At 34.1% G+C, this 13,427-nt stretch overlaps 1 protein-coding gene across 1 annotated transcript; it reads right to left on the reverse strand.

The window, feature by feature from the left end:
- Nucleotides 1-200: 200 nt before the first annotated feature.
- On the reverse strand, nt 201-3,494 carry LOC120072588 (protein CNGC15b-like). The gene is made up of 6 exons (XM_039024983.2): nt 3,350-3,494; nt 2,634-3,102; nt 2,228-2,425; nt 1,705-2,012; nt 1,498-1,609; nt 201-1,147 (listed from the first exon to the last, which is right to left on the reverse strand). Exons 1-6 carry the CDS (start codon nt 3,400-3,402, stop codon nt 347-349), a joined length of 1,941 nt encoding a protein of 646 aa, XP_038880911.1. The 5' UTR covers nt 3,403-3,494; the 3' UTR covers nt 201-346.
- Nucleotides 3,495-13,427: the final 9,933 nt, after the last annotated feature.

Consider the following 13,427-nt stretch of genomic DNA (forward strand, 5'->3'; position numbering starts at 1 on the left):
TATTTCATAATACCATATAACATATAATATATCTTTTAATTTAAACAATTGAGTAACTAACTTAAAATACTATATTTATTAATATTTTAATTTTTTAAAAGATATAGTTATACATTTTAAACTTTTCACATTCAAGCTTTAAATGTACTAAAAAAAACATTGTTTCCATAATCACCACTATTCACAGAATCTATAAACAATTTTCGAAAATAGAATCAGAATCAACTTATCATTATCCTTATTATCTACTTGGATCCAATGCTGACTTAGACATTAAAAAAACACATTTTTTTTTCTTTTTCGTTTTTTTTTTTTTTTTTTTTTTGTTCATCTTCATCAATCATCTTCATCTATCTTCCACCGAGAAATCAAGTTGAAGGGGCTTCACCAACGATCTATGATTAACCACGATATTAATCTCATCCTCCTTCTTCTGCCGCCGTTTATACCTAAACCACGCCGCCTGTATAAAACACGCCGCCCACGTCCGCCATTGATGCGAATGAAACCTGAAAGTACTCCTGATCTGCTTGCTATGCAGCCTCCGAAACTGCGCCGCCACAAACTTCAAATCCTCCGCCACAAGCGCAAACCCCTCCACTTCCGTCACCGCCGTCACCGTCCTCGTCGACGTCGGCAGCACCGCCGTGGACCTAGAGTCATCATCCAACGCCCAAGGGAGCAGCTCCTCACCGCAGAAATCACTCGGCCCAAGACGGCTCGAATTGAAGAACCCAGTCCGGCCGCCGTTGGTGGTGTGGGAATCCAAATGGCCACGGATTATGAACAACATTTCATTAACTGGGTCGCCTTCTCGAAGTAAACAAGTGTTGGAAGTGCTTAAACAGGGTCTTAATCGCTCGCAAATTGCGTCTAACATTCTTTCTTCCATTTCGTCGAACAGAGGAACTTGACGGAGGAGATCGAGGCAGAGATGGCGTTTGACTTCTCGTCGGAGATCTAGAGGAAGGGATTTTAAAATTTGGTCTTCGTCAACGCCGTGAGTTGCCATCCATCGGAATTGTTCGTATTTTCTTATGCTCTGTTTTAATTGGTTTGGTAATTGTCTGTGTTGCATCCATTGCTCTGTGTCTCTTCTTCTTACTCTCCATTCTTCTAGTCTTAATGTTGTTGATTGGAGATAAGTCTAATTTTTATATATATACCCACATAATTACAAAACCAACACAAAATTGAAAGTTGTAATACAAAATTCAATGCCAAACACATCAAAACTTAATTAATTATAATTATTTTATAATACTAAAAAAAGTGAATATTTAGTAAAAAAAAAAAAGTTGATTTTAAAAATGTAAATCTTAAAATTTATAGACCAAATTAAAATAAAACTTAAATCTCAAATATAAATTTGCAATATTTTGAAATCTAATGATTAAATAGAAATGAAATTTAAAATGTAAAATTTTAAAATTTAAGAAGCAAATAAAAACTAGACCCAAAAATAAATAATTTGGACTAAAGGAAAAGGGTAATTACTTGCATATTCCCAATGAGAAGTGCGAAAAGCACCAAGCCAATAATGGCAATCACAATCGCGAAATTGATTTCTCCCACATTGCTACTTGTTAGCAAATTTTGTCCAAGAGAGCTGCGAAAAATAAAACACATTTAAATTGAAATTACTCGAAAGCTGGTTTCATTCGAGACTAAACTTAAAAGTAAAATGAATTTTAACTAAAGTACCTTAAATTCCTCAATCCCCACCAAAAACAATACAAGTACCTACTGAAGAAGGGGGAAGAAGTTGATGCAAAAGAATCAGAAAAAATCCCAAAGTGAAAGAAATTGGTGGCACTTGGATGACATAAATTTGTAATATTAGTTGCTTCAAGTTGAAACCAAGCAGCTTTGTTTTTGTTTGGATCTCTCTCTACAGCTTTACAATAAAAAACCTCATGTTGACAATCCAAGTAATGCCCCAAACTGCATACTTTTTTCCAGCATTCCATTTGTCGTCCTATGGATAAAAGATACCAACACGACCCCAAAACCTAAACATATATAAATCAATTTATCGTTTATAAATGTTTCAAAACTATCTTAAGATAGACAAAGATCCTTTAGAATAGTTGTACCAACAATTGACGGACTAATGATTAGATGTTGCAAACACGTCCATCAACTTTTCGTTCAAGATCTAATAGTCATATGGATTAGGAAAAGAAATGATAAATTGCATATATAAGAGAGCTTGAGTGTTAATTACATGGCTTGCTAGCATAAAGAGCATTAGGTTATAAACAGCTCCAACCCAAGCTGTTTTCATCAGAACCCCAGTGGCCTTAATGATTTGATCAGATAAAGGGAAGATGAGATACAACCTCAAAAGGTACTGCAACAGAATGGAGAAACGAACAAAGTAACTCCATGCCCTCATTTTTGGCATTGCAACCCATATGAATGCCTGGCCAATAGACACCATCAATATTTAGTCACGATATACTTTGGACATTTATAGACGTTTCAAAATAATCGTTTGACTAAAGTCTTACAATCGCGAAAGGATCTTAAAATGTGTGGTACTAACTTAGAACGTAATGATCGTCACATTGTTCTAACAACTTTTGAAAGTAGAATGATATTTTATAAGGAAACAGCAAAAGAGAAGGGACCTGTGGAAGAGGCAATGAAGCAGCAAGATGAAGCCAGAACTCGAAAATAAGATAGTTAGCAGCAATTTTGGAAGGGTGAATCACAAGCTCTCCTCTTCCAAAGATTCTAGAAGAGGGAGCTATGTAAGCTGTTCTAAACCTAACTAGTATGTGTGTTATGTAGAACACATCTGCCATGGACCGAATCACCGTCAATGACACCCCTAACGCTCCGCTCATTTCCACGCACCCCTCCTCTGCGTTCACCACCGGCAGGAAGAAGAACACAGGGTCCACAAATAGTGACACTAGACAAGCCACCAGAAAAACTCTGTTCCATTTGTTTAATATGGGCAGCCTTGGGTCTAGTACCATTCCCTTCCCCATATCATAATTCTTATCTGAATTACAAAACATTCCCACCCCTTTCCTTCTCCCCTTCTTCCTCCTCCTCTCTGCTTCGCCATTTTCGAGTTCCTCGTCTTCGGATCTGGACGAGAACGACCAAACTCAGAAAAGTGAATTACATAGAAACTTTTAGTCCAAGTTCGCTTTTTTCTTTCAAAACAAAAGTGTTTGGTAAATGATAATATAAAAAAAACCGTTACTCAACCTAATTACATTCCTCTCCTATTGAAAAGAAGAAACAAAATACTAGAAAACAAGAAACGAGAAGTATAAACAATCTCAAACAGAGCGCCATGAAGTGTATGAACCGAAAGACTAATTATACTTACCTTATTGTGGTCATTGATTTCCATTTACTAGAAGCTTCCATCTTCATGAACATGCATGAGAAATGGGAACAGGATAGGTATATATATAAAAATGTTATTATATGGTGGTGAGTTTAGTAAATCAATGAGAGACTTGGCATGTTAGGCACCAACCATTATTGTTAACTTAAAAGCTTCATGAGCGGAAGAAATTGAACCACAGGAACTGATATCGTACAAATGTTTGTGAGTATCATGTGAAGATCATCCTATAATCTTTTTACCATATTCTAAAAGCCTAAGTTCACTCCCTCCTTTTTTTTAATCTTACCTTCTCTTCCACTAAAACCTTGTGAAATCAAATAAATGGGGCAGCAGATATCACATGTCTTTGACTTCATATGTGTAAAAAAGATAAAAGGGCAGTTGGTGTTTGAGATCTTGGAGGTAGCTAGAGAACAAAGAAGGCCGTTTTTTAATTCGAATCCAAATGCTCATTGCATATATTTGGGAGTGATTTCGAACCGGTCACTTGTGTCGGGTTTAAAATAAGTACTTATAAATATACAATATTATTTTCGTTAGGATTCAAAATCAATTTTAATTTGATTCAATGAAGGGAAACGAATGAGTATATAAATATGCCCAGTAAGCGACCTATTACTGGGCTCACTAGGTGATCTGTTATCGGGATTTAAGTGCACAATACGCATCATAGGCATAGGCACTGGCATAAGCATAAGGCACGAACCCGAAGACACGTTTTCATAAGTAGTGACCCTGGAGGGGCCAATCATAGGCATAAGGTGTGAACCCGAAGGTTCACGACATACGATGTACATAGCTCAATAAGAATACTAATAGTCACTATTAGTCTAACATAGTCATAAGCTTACAATCAGTCTTAAAATCATGCTTGAGAAGGTTCAAAGCAATCTCAAAATACATCCATCAAACAAACACCCAACATCACATAATATCATAGTTTCCATAGCATATATTTAGGCCACCACAATTTTTCCCCAACAGTCCAACAAAATACGTGATAACTTTTAAAACCAACATACAAAACACAATCACATACTTGACACCAACTTGGGTTTGAGGACGAATCGGCAGTAGGTAGTTTACCTTGATATTAAGTCCAGGTAATTAGCCAACCAAATTTCTCTTTATCTTGAGTGACACTCTTGAATTGCCCTAAAAAACACATCTAATATCAATCCATAATTATAACCCAACCTTATGTGTGACATTTAATTTCAAGGGTTAAAATCTAAATTCTAGCAACCCGAAAATTGCTATCTTACCCGCAAAGTATGTCGAAAATGCCCCAATTTTGTCATCGAAGTTGCTGGACAGTGTCGAATAACGCCTCGAAACTTCGATCTGAGTATCAACTGAAGGAAATCGAACATGAGGATTTCCATGAGCAGCGGAAGGATTGTTTCAAATTTCAATCGTATTTGAACCACAACAATTACAATCAGTAAATGGAAATATATGGTCATGCATAAAATGAAGTTACATCATGCTTTTCTATGATCAAGAGAAGAACAAACATATCTTTGAAGACTCATCTTCAACATCCTTGATCACAAACACTCGTTCATGGCAAGACGATAACCACGAATGCGCGAACACTTCGATCGCTACATTGCACGATCGACAGCAATCTCGAACACAACGATCACCCAGATCACGAACACAATGAACGAACCTCCACAAAATCTCGACTAGTGTCGAGTTGAGTATGACACCACCACAAAGGCACCTTGGTATTCTCGGTGTGAGAATCCAGAAGTATGGGCTCTGTGTGGACTTAGTTAGAGGACGAGACCGGAGAAGAACAATCGTGTAAATGATTGAGCAAGTGGGAGACGACAATGTCTATCGTATAAACGATGCCCAATCGTTTAACAAACGCAATGTGATCGTTTAGCAGAAGTTGCACAATCGTTTAGCTAATCGGCTAGCTGAGTGTCTATCATATAGAAATACTCCACGATCGTCTAGTCTCTCCAAGTTATCGTTTAGCAAATCTAATTTACTTGACAGCTGCCGTGAGTAATTTCCGAGAGTAGAAATCTCAAATCAACAACGTCTAAATTTTAGGAAAACATTTTTCCTTTTATCTCACGGTTACCATGAAACCACCAATAACCTCCCACTCAATTGGTTATTAGAGAAAAAGGGATAATTATCTAATAATTAATATTATTATAAATATATATGATAATAAACTTACCATACTATATTTATAACCTATAGTTTTAATATTTCATCTCATGATACATAAAAACCATAATTCTTTTTCTATTCCATGATACTTAATGTAAATCTCATTTACATTAACCCTCCACTTGATGTATCTTATACACCATACCAATCATATCATATATAATCGAATTATCTCTTGTCAATTGAACATTTCAAATCAACACCAAGAACTGATCGTCAACTTGAATCTATTGAGCTACCAAGGGGACCTTATGGAACTGTAGCTTGAAGCTCCAATGGTATGTGAATAACTGACTAACCTCTTTAATCACGGGATCCACCATCCGGTAACTGCCAGGCACTCCACTAAAGACCAACAACTGAACTCTCCTTACTACAGATATATTATGTGTCCATCTTAACCAATCAACAGTGCGATAACCCTTCACAGATCGCTCGTAAGTACAGTTAGGCCAATAACCGTTATGCCCCTATAGTTACATTTAACTCCTTAAATGCCACTGATTCCTCTAATGAACATAAGTCACAGTCCTACTATGACTGAGTTCTTTCTTCCAAAGAGAAGCTATGGTCACTATGTTCAAGCCCCGGAATCAGCTCTTAAGAGAGCAATCTATCTACTTACTCCTGTTTCCGCGAAGGAGTGAATTCCATCTTGTGTGACTGAGTTCCCAACTTCTAAATCAGAAAATTTCCTAAAAAGATAGGCATGTTGAGTTGGCAATCTGGCCACTCACACTCATACTAATCAAAGGACCGCCCTCAAAGGCAAGAGTTCCCAAAACACTTAGGATTGAGGTCATATCACCTATGGTCATTTAGGTGAGATGTAAGTCTCTAGTATCAACGACGTTATATACAGAGACTAATCATCTCGTGGTTCGGTCTTATACAAACTCTTTGTATAGGACACCCCACTTGCATGTCTCCACATGAATGGTCAAGATCTACCATCTGTAGTAGTTTACAACACTTGCAAACTTCTACAAAGCGGACCGTATCCGTAGTGTCACCAGGATCAAGTATTCCACCTTAATTCTTATACTACAAACCTATTTAGGTTATCACTTAAGACATGATCCACTTGTATATCTCATATACATGCTTAAGTTTACATACAATAACCATGGAGCTTTGTTTATTGGATATGAGTAAACGCCAGAATGAAATAACTTTTATTTTATTCATAACAATGTGTATATTACAAACAACGAGACTCTGGGAGAATTAAGACACTAATGCCAACATCAACACAACATGGATATAACTTAAATCAATCCAAACTCAGTGGGTGTTCAAAACCCCATTCAAGAAAAACCAAATAAATCTTAAATCTCACCCCAAAACCCAAGATTCCAGCGAACGGAGGCGCGGCGGACGACTGAAAGAGATGTGCGACGCAGACGCGGATGGCGACTGGCAGAGACGCGTGAGCTAGAGCCAAGTGCGGGCCACGTTCGAGGCTCGACAACACGGCTCATGTCTAGTCGGCGAAGCGTACGGCTGACTGGTCGACGATTGAGTGGCTACATTTGAGGCCATTGGCTAGAGATCAAGTGACGGTCAGCTAAGCGGGCATGAGGGTCTTCGCGCGGGGCAGGGGGAGGGGGGTGAAAGGATACATGAGTACCCATTGCAGAAAAGATCGCGTCCTAATTTTAATTTTATATAATGCGTAAAAAAAATAAGTGACAGAAATAAAATACACATGATCAATTAATCATACATATATATATAGAGAGAGAAATTAAAAAGAAGAAAAGATTCATAAAATGTACCCTTGAAGCTAGTCTCTTTATGATTTCTTTCCCAAAAACTTCGAACACGAACAATAAAAAACACTGCAACAAGTGTTAAAAAGCAATAGACATCACTACATGAACTTCAATATTCTCAGGGTAGAAAATAATAGAGAATGTTGGGCTTCTTTGAATAATTTAGCGAAAGAATGATTTTGTTTTGAGAGAAAAAATACTTTATCAAAACCTTCAACAAATTCAATATTTTCAACACCTTACAACTTCAGTACATTTTGGAATATTTATAATAGTGTAAGTAGAAGATGAAAGAATCTTTTTTTTCATATTCCAAATAATAATAACAGAAATTATTGAAGAAAATGAAAGGTGTATGTTATTAAAAATACATATAATTAGATAAAACTGATTTCCATTTAATTAATATGTACTTTAATTAACAACCTATTTTATGTATTTAAAATTAAATAAAACTAATTTTTATTTAATTTATATATACACTTTAGTTTAATATTATAAAAACAAATTCTCTCAATTATTTAATATAAATCAAATTCATATTAAATTTGATATTTTCTCTCAAATTATATCTCATCTAATTTTATATAAATAATTCTCTTTATTAATTTGAACAATTCAATTAATCTGAATTAATTTGATTCTCATTTTTATCCCAATTGAGCTAACGAAGGGACCTTATGAACCTATAGTTTGAAGCTCCAATGGTACTCGATTAATTAATCAAACTCTTTGATTAAATTTATCAACTTACATTGTTAGTTACTCCACTAAAAACTAACAACTGCATTCTTTGCACTATAGATATAATTCTATGTCCATTGGATATAATTGCTCGTAAGTACAATTGGGACCAAAATTACTATTTTTCCCCAGTAGTTACATATAACTCCTTAAGTATCATCGACCCTCTAATGAACTATAAATCATAGTTCAACTATGACCAAACCTCTTTCAGGCCAGAAGAGGGTGTGGTGTCACATTGTTCAAGCCCCGAAATCAGCTAAAGGAGTAATTTATCTACAGTCTCTAACTATAGAGAATGAGTGAATTCTTTCTTGTATAGTTGTATTCTCAGCTTCCTGATCAGACGAATCTCCAAAATGGTAGGCATATTGAGTCAGCGAAACTGGTCACTCTTACCCATACAAATCAAAGGACCGCTTTTATAGGCAGGAGTTCACAACTTACTCAAGATTCAGGTTAAGTCACTTATGGTCATCCTGATGAAATACAAGTCTCATCTATCAACGATGTTATATAGAGAGACTATACATTTCATGGTCTGATATTTTACAAACTCTTTGAATATAACATCTCTACTCACATGTCTACACATGAATGACCAGATCAGATCATTTGTAACACTTTACAAACAATTGTAACAACTACAAAGCATGTTGTATTCGTAGTGTCACAAGGATAAGGTACTCAGCCCTATCCATTTACACTACACGAATAATGTCTTTTTATAGCATTTGAGAATAACCTTTTTCAAACTAGGCTATGAAATGAAATGAAAAAAAATGAAAAAAGTTTTTGTACGCGTACAGGAGAGGAACATTTTGAGAAGTGTCTATCCCCACCCATTTTCTCTTTTACTTTCCTTATTTCTCAAAAGCGAGAGAGTGTCACTTCTGTCCCCCACCCATTTTCATACTTTATAATAGCATCCATTATAGCTTTAGAAAAATGCTATAAAAAGTCCTAGACTTTTAATAACACGGGCTATCAGGAGTTTTGAAAAAAGCTATAAAAAGTCTATTATAGCTTTTTTCGTTAGCTATCGTATATGTTGTTTCTTTTAGTGCTACTACATACCGTTTAGGTTATCACTTAAACATGATCTGCCTGTATCTCTCTACATACATGTTTGAGTTTCAGAAAATAACTTTGGGTCTTAGTTTATTGGTTTTTGTAGATAAATACAACTATATGATAAATGAAATACATCTTTATTTTATTAGATAAGTAAATTGTTGTATAATACAATTACAACTACAAAACCCACGAGATTTACGACATCAACCCAAAAGGAGGTGTGCTTTGCTCGATAAGGAAGGAAAAGAATTTCCCCTTTTTTGCTTTTCTTTTTTTTCTTTCTTTACTTTGCATGCAAACTGAGGCACCCTTTATATAATTAAAAACTTTTTAGAACCCTAAGTTCTCCCATTTCTCTCAATAAAAAAAAAAACCACAAATAATTCTTTTTCCCCCAATAGCACACAAAAGTATAATACCAAAAAAAAATTCTTCACTTCAAACCCAATAATTGAAATCCATCCATTCCAAAATCAAAATTAAATTCAATTCTTAATAATTAAGTTAGTTCCATACCTTTGATGAAGTTTAATTTGAATTAATTTACATCCTCAAAATAAACAAACTTGGAAGCTCAAAATTCGAAATACAAACCAAATAATTCAAAATAAATGAATGCAATTTCCCGAATTTGGATGGCTACACTTAAGCTTCTTAAAAATAATTAAAATTGATCTAATATATGTAAATTTAAATTTTATGTCAACAATAAGCATTCATCTTTATGTTTAATAGATCTATAAATTTTTAGACGAATATCAAATGGGTTAAAAATTTATTAGACACAAAATTTAAAATTTATTTAGGAATTTATTAGACACAAACTTAAACGTTTAAAGACATAATATACATTTTTTAAAGCTTATTGATCAAATAGACATAAATATAAATGTTTAGAGGCATATTAGAAACCCTTTAAACTTCAAATTAAATAGGCATGTACGTAAATATTCAAAGACTAAACTTATAATTTAACTTAAAAAAATCAATGGTTGAATTTGTTCAAATTTCATAAGTACATATATTTAAAATTAATAAAGGTAAGTCATTACAAGTATACTTTCATGTGCATGGTAATGGTACGAAATGCTTTTCTTCAATTTAATTTTTCACTAAGAACTCACGAAAGACTTTTTAAAAAATATAGATAAATTATAATAAATGTTTCAAGCGTCCGACGTGCTCTCGTAGCTCAGTTGGTTAGAGCACCTGTTTAGCTCGGGAGGTCTTGAGTTCGCCTCTCAACGAGAGCAAGGTTATTTTGTCTTTTTTAAATAAAAACGAAAATATAATTCGGGTGGAAAATTTTCCCACTCAATATTTTAATATCCCATGTATTTATCAACCAAATGGTGCATTCGACGAATATAAATAATTAAAGTTAATCGAATTCGAAATTTGAATTTTTAGACTATAACGACCTATTTAATAATAGTGCGATGCATGTGTATCAATTTTAGAAATATAATTTATTTATAAAAGTTGATATGTTATTTCATTATATATTAATATTTATGTCATTCAATTTAATCATTTTAATTAATATTTTCTATCAAGCTGCTAATACTTATGTTTTCATAAAATTTCCTTACTCGATTGATCTTAAAATTCAAGATAGAATATAATTATGTACGAAAATAAGATTTAAACCATTTATTAATTAAAATTTAGTCTAGTTAGAGATTTAAGTAGGGATTTTGAAGGACTTTAAAAACTCAATCACACACAATTAATAATTTTTTTAAATAATGTAATTCGGAAAACAAAATACAAAAATAGAGTAGTTTCCAAACTAATTCTAAAAATAGGGAACGTGAATCGCATCCCATGTACACGACTTGCTAGTATAAGGAAGAGGTTGCGGGTTATGAGAAATGGAGTTTGGCAATTGAGCTGGTAGAAAAAGTGGAGTTATTATTATTATTAATGAATTTGGTTGGAGAAAAAATAGGTAACTAAATCATAAATGTTGGGTGAAAATTTAATCTTTGAGGGAACTAACATTTCGTTGGAGAATCCCACGTTGTAAAATTTTGATTTGAAAGCAGTGGGGCAAGGCGAGGTGCGTGTGATTATTATTTTTAATAAAAATATTATTATTTTTTTAGGGATAAGACTGAATAGGTTGTTTTGAACAAGGGGCCCCACCTTCGTTGAGAGAGTTTTGATATTTGATCCAGTCGTTATTACGACTAATTATGTTAAATCATGTGGACATAATATATAATTTGGTCTCATGAGTTTAGTCCATTAATCTCGGATCGTTGGAGCCCATGATGTGTAGGTCCGCGAGGTCCACTACTAACTCGTAAATGGATTAGTTCTAGAGTAGCACGATAAGTTAATTTGAAACGCTCAAATTAGAATTAAGGGAATTAGTAATTATATGAGATATAATTACGTGTTTAATTTTGAGAATTAAACGTAATAAGAGAACTAACATTTAAATATAATTTAAATATATGAAGGTGGATTTGTGTAAAAATTTATTTGATATTTGATATTAAATTAATTAAAATTAATTATAATTATTTAAATAATTATTTATTAATTTTATTTGAAAAATTAATTTTGTAAAATTAATAATTTTTCTAATTTTATTAATGAAATTGATTTTTGGAAAAAGTTGGAAAAGATGAAAACACATGAATGAAATTTCTGGTTATTCCATTATCACTTTTCCCTTAAGTTACTCCAAGCATGAGCTGCACCTCATGCAACTATCTTCCTTGCATGATGATCTGCAATATATTGAAGAGATTGGAGTGATTTCGAGGCATGCAATCAATAGAATTTTAGTTGAAAATTCGTGGTGAAGAAGGTGTTCTTCAACTGGATTGCTGCTGTGAGCATTTCTCAAAATTCCCTTGATTCAAGCTTGTTTTGAGTCCCACAACTCAATCTAGAGTACCAAGAGAATAGTGGGGAAGATCTTGATGTGGTCTGCAACGAGATTTAGAGAAGATTGCAGCTTTAGATCGAGCTTTGAAGAAGTTCTACAAAGATATGTCATGAAACTCACTTGTTTCTGCAAGAGCATGCTTTATATTTTACCATTAATGAATTAGAATGCTTAATGATCTTTGTTGCTTCCGCTGTTGCTGATACAATCCTTCACTATGATCTAGTGAACCAAGTGATCATTGAGTCAAATGATGCCGACTTCTTTAAAGATAGATTTCCTTTTAAATCGGGGCTTGGGATCAAGTGGTCAACCCTAGTTAGAAATCCTAACCCTAGAGAGAAAATCAACTCATAACCTAGAAGAAGCAAAAGAGCTAGAACCGTCAAAAGTTTGAGAAATGACTTCCTGACCTATAATGTAGAAGAAGATCCTAAAGATTTGAGAGCTGCTCTGTTCTCAGTAGATGCCAACCTATGGCAAGAAGCCATAAATGATGAGATGGACTCACTTGAGTCAAATAGAACTTGACACTTAGTAGATTTACCCCCAGGCTGTAAGGCAATAGAGTGCAAATGGATCTTAAGGAGGAAACTTAGACCTGATGGGACTGTTGACAAATTTAAAGTTAGGTTAGTAGCAAAGTGCTTTAAACAAAGAGAAAACATAGATTTCTTTGATATCTTCTCCCTTGTCACTAGAATTACCTCAATCCGTGTCATGTTCTCTCTCGCTGCCCTTTATAACCTTGTAGATCAGATGGATGTAAAGATCGCTTTCCTAAATGGTGAACTTGAAGAAGAGATTTACATGGAACAACCTGAGGTTTTTATAGTCCATGTTCAGAAAATAAGGTGTGTAAATTAGACAAATCTCTCTATGGACTAAAACAAACTCCTAAGCAATGGCATGAAAAATTTGACGACCTTATCTTATCTAAAGGTTTCAAGGTTAATGAAAGTGACAAATACATCTACTATAAGTTTGAAAATAGTCGCTGCACTATCTTATGTCTATATGTAGATGATTTATTGATCTTTGGGTCGAACTTGCACGTCATAAATGATGTGAAATCAACATTGAGTGCAAATTTCGACATGAAAGACTTAGGAGAAGCTAGTGTAATCTTAAGCATAAAAGTGAATAGGCCTGAAAAGGGAATTTCTTTGGATCAATCTCACTATATAGAAAAGATTCAAAAGAAATATAATTACTTTGATTGTAAACCAGCCTGTACTTCTTATGACCCCAATGTCAAGTTGTTTGAGAACACTGGTGACAGTGTTAATCAATCTGAGTATGCGAGCATCATAGGCAGTCTTAGATACGCTACTGACTACACTAAGCCTGACATAGCTTA

The sequence above is a fragment of the Benincasa hispida genome, chromosome 3, assembly GCF_027475165.1.
Source record: "Benincasa hispida cultivar pf3 chromosome 3, pf3_genome.v1.1, whole genome shotgun sequence".
In the NCBI taxonomy this organism is placed as follows: Eukaryota; Viridiplantae; Streptophyta; class Magnoliopsida; order Cucurbitales; family Cucurbitaceae; genus Benincasa; species Benincasa hispida.

Coding starts and splice junctions, on each gene's coding strand:
- LOC120072588 (XM_039024983.2), bottom strand. CDS start 3,402: ATGTTCATGAAGATGGAAGCTTCTAGTAAATGGAAATCAATGACCACA. Junction 2,426..2,633: donor CTTCATTGCCTCTTCCACAG/GTCCCTTCTCTT, acceptor TCTATTGGCCAG/GCATTCATATGGGTTGCAAT. Junction 1,148..1,497: donor TTCTCATTGGGAATATGCAA/GTAATTACCCTT, acceptor TATAAAAATTAG/ACTTATCTCCAATCAACAAC.